Source organism: Chrysochloris asiatica, unplaced genomic scaffold (genome assembly GCF_000296735.1).
Source record: "Chrysochloris asiatica unplaced genomic scaffold, ChrAsi1.0 scaffold00171, whole genome shotgun sequence".
NCBI classification, from domain to species: domain Eukaryota; kingdom Metazoa; phylum Chordata; class Mammalia; order Afrosoricida; family Chrysochloridae; genus Chrysochloris; species Chrysochloris asiatica.
The window spans coordinates 4,612,145-4,617,859 of NW_006408689.1; the positions used below are offsets into that span (position 1 = coordinate 4,612,145).

Genomic DNA, 5,715 nt, shown 5'->3' on the forward strand with positions numbered 1-5,715 from the left:
TATGCATTAGTGTATTTTATAGGAATTCACAACCACATTTTTATAGAGCACTTTGTATATTTACCTTGTGCTGCCCAGCTGTCACTCTTCTATTCTTTAGTCAGACTCATTTCTGTTCTAACAGATTAAGAATCTAGTAGAAAAAAATCATATTTTTAAATTAATGTTTATGACATGAGGAAATCTGATATTAGTAGGAAGAATGGATAAAATTATCTTAACATGCCAGTGTATACATTGTATATACATATATATGAATCATAGATAGTAAGAATAAAAACGAAATGTTAGCACTGATTACCTGTGGGTGTGACGTTTTAAATTTCTCCTTTATAGTTTTTCATTTTTGCAAGGAATCTGTAGCTATTCCATACCTTTTTATAGTATATGCTTATATATAATTCTTAGGTGTTTGTGATGATCAAATAAAATCAGGTATACGGAAGATCTTGAAGCCTGTATAAACTGCTGTAGTTTTAGCAACAAAAATTTTTTTTGTAGAAGTATTACATTGGGAAAGTAAGAGGAAAATTAATGTAAAGTTGTTTTCATGAATTTTAAGATATTTCTGATTTCATTTGTAGGTCAAATAACAGAATAGTAGATATTTCTTACACAGTGACTCTGGAAGATTATGGACTAGTAAAGATGCGTGAGGTCTTTGTCTCTGAGTCATCTCAGGTAAGTATTATTGAATGTTATCAAATTATTCTTTAAAAGGAACATAATGGGGAGATATGTTTGTGCATCTGTTTACATATGTTTAATCATTCATATCTTAGGGTTTATCTGCTCTGCCAAAGAAGCCGTCTTCTCTTCCGCCAGCACTTTGTTCTTCGGAAGTCCAGACAGAGCCTCGTGAAACCTTAGAGTATAAAGCAGCACTTGAGCTAGAAATGTGGAAAGAAATGCAAGAAGATATTTTTGAAAATCAGGTTACTTTTTTAAATATTACTTTAAAAATCTGTTTTGGCTCCTTAGTATGTATTTTTTATTCTCCATAACATACTCTTCTTTCTTTGTTTCATGGTTAGCTTGTCTAATTCCTTTGAATGTTAAACTCTTAAAAACTATGAGAAGAAGAAAAAAATACTTGAAATATTCCAAGTCAAGGATCCAAATACCATGAGGTTGTTTGGTTGTACATCAGCAGCCTTTATCAGCTACTCTTTTTTGGTCATCATTTTTTGTAAATATATCACACAATTTCTGCCAGTTTAACTTTTTATAGATGTAAAACTATGGATAATAATTCCATTGTAATCCTACCCTAACCCCTCTTTTTTTCTTCCCACTGGCCCCTTGTAATCACTAATAAACTTTAGCCTGCATGCAGTTAACCTTTTCTTACCTTTTATGTGATGTCATACAATATTTTTCTTTTTGTGATTGACTTATTTTGCTCAACATTATGTCTTCAAGCTCCATCCATACTGTCACACATATTAAGACTTCATTTTTCCTATTGGCTGAATAGCATGCCGTTGTATATCTTTAGCACTTCATTTGTCTATTCAGTTATCGGTTGATCATTTAGGTTATTTCCACCTTTTGACTGTTATGAGTAATGTACAGTAAACATTGGTATTCAAATCTCATTTTTAGTCTCTGCAGTCAGGTCTTTTGGGTATGTACCTAGGTGTGGAATTGCCAGGCCATATGGGACACATGGTAGTTCTAAGGAGGTCTGGTAGTGTGGTGGTTATGAGTTGTGTTGCTAACTTCAAGGTCAGCAGTTCAAAACTATCAGCTGTTCCGCAGCAGAAAGATGACACTTTCTGCTTCGTAAAGATTTATAACTTCAGAAACCCTGTGGCTGGGTTGCTATGAGTCAGAACTGATTCCACAGCACACAACCACCACCACCACCACCACCATGGTAGTTCTGTTTTTAGTGTTTTGCGGAATCACCACACTGTTTTCCACACTGGCTGTACCATTTTGCATTCTTAACATCAATGGATAAGTGTTCAAATTTCCCCACATTTTTATTAACTTTATTTTTTGTTGTTATTTATTTGCTTATATTTTATCTTAGCTATCCTTGTTGTTGTTGTTAAGTGCTGTCGAGTCTGTTCTGATCAATAGCAACCTTGTATATGGTTTCCAAGGCGCAGCTGATGAGTTTGAACCATCAACCCTGTGCTTCAAACTGGCTTTGCATTCCAGTATATTAACCCACAGCTCCACACCAGGACTCCTTAGCTGTCCTGTTGTTGTTAAGTGCCATGGAGTCAGCTCCGATCCCTAGCGACCCTGTATAGGGTTTCCAAGGAGCAGCTGGTGAGCTTGAACCATTGACCTTGCAGTTCAAATGGCTTTGTAATCTTGTGCATTAACCCACAGCACCATACCAGAACTCCTTAGCTATCCTAGTGGGAGTAAAATAGTATCGTATTGTTTAATAGTATCCTACTGTGGTTTTGATTTGCATCTGTTTGATAACTAATGATGCTAAAACTCTTCTCATATGTTTGGTAGTCATTTAAGTGTCCTCTGGTGAAATGTGAAGATTTCTTTTAATTTCAGGTCTTCAATTAGTAACAGAGTGTCATGGAACCTACCAAGATCTGTCTCCAAACAAGAGATTTTGAAACCAGAACTTACTTTTAGCTTTGTATTTGCCGCAATTATACTCATAGCCTTTGGCTATGTGTATAGTAATAATAATAATAAATATCTGAAGGAACACATGAGTGATCAATATTAGTTATTTGACTGAACACAACTGATTAGTTTGTTTGAAATATTTGAGTTTTTATCATGACTTATTTTTTGTTCCTTTTGTAGCTAAAGCAGAAAGAACTGGCTCATATGCAGGCTCTTGCAGAGGAATGGAAGAAAAGGGACCGAGAAAGAGAATCACTTGTAAAGAAAAAGGTAATGACTTGAATGGAATGCAAAGTCGGTTTGAAGCACAAGGGTGATGGTTCAAGCTCACTTTTTAATAATAAGGAAATACAGATATCAATGAGAATAACTCATAAATTAAAAACAATCTCTAAAAGGGTAAACAAACTTATTATTGTGGCTACCTGTCAACATGAAGAAAGTAAATAAGTGAGGCAGTGGTGAGATGATGGAGCTTTTCACTGTACCCTGTTTTGTGAACCATTGCAAATGTATTACCTATCCAAAAAAATATATAAATATTAAAAATGATTACGCTAGAGAAAAAGCAAGTATATGAAAAAAGAAAATCATACAATTAAGTATATATAAAAACTGTATTTTAATTTGTAAGTTGTTAAAAGCCTCCAAAGCTTTTAAGCTATTTTTAGAATTAAACTGAAATAAGTCATCTCTTTAAAAATGATAACATGATAGAAGTTCTGCTGGTACAATGTTGTTAAGCACTTGGTTGCTAATCAAAAACTTTGGCGGTTTGAACTTACCCAGTGGGTCTGCAGGAGAAGAGACTTGGTGATCTGTTCCTTCAAAGTTCACAGTGTAGGAAACCCTATGGGACAGATCTCCTCTGTCAATATGGGTTCACTATGAGTTGAAATTGATTCAATAACATCCAACATTAAGCCATGCTTTAAAAAACAAAACAAAACACTAAAAGTGATAACACAAGTCATCTGGTCTTACAACAAAAGCAAAGGTTTCTATTTTTCTGAATAAAAAAGGTTTCTATTTTTCTGAAATGAAATCAGTCCTTGTTATCTTGTTCTCTATATGTAACACATGTGCTTGCATTTATTTCTATTCTGGGTTTACAGTTTCATCTTTTATCACTGATTTTGAGCAGCATGACTATGGTATGTTTTATATTTTTGTGTGTGTATGTTTTATCTTGTTTAGTTTCTTTGAGTTTCTGGGTCTGTGGGTTTATAGTTTTCATCACCTTTTGAACATTTTTTGCTATTAATTCTCCTAATTATTTTTCTCGTTATTTAAATCTTTTTTCTCTGTGCTTCATCTTTCATAGTTTCTATTGCTGTGACTTCAAGTTTGCTGATCTTTTTCATATAAAGCATCTAATTTGTCCTTAGTCCCATATACTAATGTTAAGTGTTGTCAGTTCCGAATCACAGTCACTTTGTATATGCTTTCTGAGGAGCAGCTGGTGGGTTTGAACTGCCAACCTTCTGTTTCACAGTCCAGTACTTATCCTATAGCACCACACCAGGAGTGCATTAATCCCATGTAATATTTATTTATGTATTTATTTCATTTCAGTTTCTTACGTTTTTATCTGTGGAAGGTCTACTTTGGTCTTTTGAAGAATTGTCTTTCACTCTCTTTTAATCATATGCATGTTTTCCTCTATTTTTTAGTATCTGGAACATGTTTATAAACCTTATCTGCGAGTTCTATCATCTTTGTCATTTTCATGTCTACCTCTAAGGACCCCCTGGCGTTGTAGTTGGTTAGGCGTTGGGCCAAGTTCAAACTGACTAGTCACTCTAGACAGGGCAGACATCCTGTAAAGGTTTATAGTCTTGGAAACCCTGTGGAGCCATTCTGCTCTGTTCTACAGCATCACTATGCATCGTAATCTACTCAGTGGCAGTGGTTGGTAGGTCTGCTTCTATTGATTTTCTCCTGGTCATGGGTTATAAATTTCTTTGCATGCCTGGTGATTATTAAGTGTCATACATTGTAAATTTTACAATGTTGATTAATGGATTTTATTTTATTCTTTTAAAAAGTATTGAAGTTATTTGGAATGAATTTGATTCTTAAGCTTTGTTAGGGTGGATCTAGAACATTCTTTTTTTTTTTTTTCCTTGATGGGGTGCGCTTGATTTTTTTTTTAAGTTTTTATTGTGAGTTGAGTGAAAATTTACAGAGCAGATTGTCGGTTTTACACTAAAAAATTGTAAACCTTGTTTCATTACAATAATTATTATCCCCTCTATGTACCATCAGTTAGCAGTATTTGTCTCTATTCATTTTAGCTCTTTTTTTTTGAAAACACTCAGGCATATTACACTGCCAAAGGTCACATTCTACAAGTCTACCTCCTGGCTGCCAGCTCTCAGTTCCTCTCTTTCCATGAATCTAGAGTCCTCAGTTGCTCCCTCTCTACATATTCCCATCTCTGCTTCCATTTGTGGTGTTGCTGCTTCTCTGGAAAAGTTCCTGCATTCTGCTTGAGCTCTTCTCCATTGATGGTCCTATGGTCCTCTGTTTTTGGACTATAAGGTTAACTACTCCACTGGTTTTTGTTTTTTCTTATTTATTTATTTATTCATTCATTTATTTATTTATTTTCACTCAGGCATATATAATAATTTACATTTCCAAAGGGCACATTCTACAAGTCTGCTCCTGGCCACCAGCTCTTAGTCCTTCTCTTCTTAGTCCATGAATCTAGAGTCCTCAGCTGCTCCCCCTCTTCATGCCCCCATTTCTGTCTCCATCTCTGGCACTGCTGCTTCTCTGGATAAGGTCCCGCATTCTATTTGGGCGTTCCTCTCTTGATGGTCCTAGTGTCCTCTGATTCTGGACTGTAAGATCAACCACTCCCCTTTTTTGTTACAAAACTTCTACCTTGACAAGTGTGACAGTCACGATCAGTCATGATAACAGTTATTCACTATTGAATCTTACGAATCTTATCCCCATCTCCTTTCACCAGACCCACCCAGATAAGATGATAGCTATTCAGTGGGGACTCTTTCCCTCCCCCCACAGTCTCAAACTAAGCTCCTTCTTGAAACCTTGTAAGCCAGTCACTTCGTGCCTTTATTGCCCCCTCATTTT

General features: G+C 35.4%; 1 protein-coding gene across 1 annotated transcript in view; it reads left to right on the forward strand.

Annotated features, from left to right (window-relative positions):
• Positions 1 to 5,715, forward strand: part of CEP120 (centrosomal protein 120kDa) — a 146,854-nt gene that overhangs the window by 74,607 nt on the left and 66,532 nt on the right. Inside the window, exons 12-14 of the mRNA XM_006871631.1 lie at positions 585 to 681; positions 783 to 935; positions 2,791 to 2,880. Coding sequence (XP_006871693.1) covers positions 585 to 681; positions 783 to 935; positions 2,791 to 2,880 — 340 coding nt within the window. The remainder of the gene's footprint in view (positions 1 to 584; positions 682 to 782; positions 936 to 2,790; positions 2,881 to 5,715) is intronic.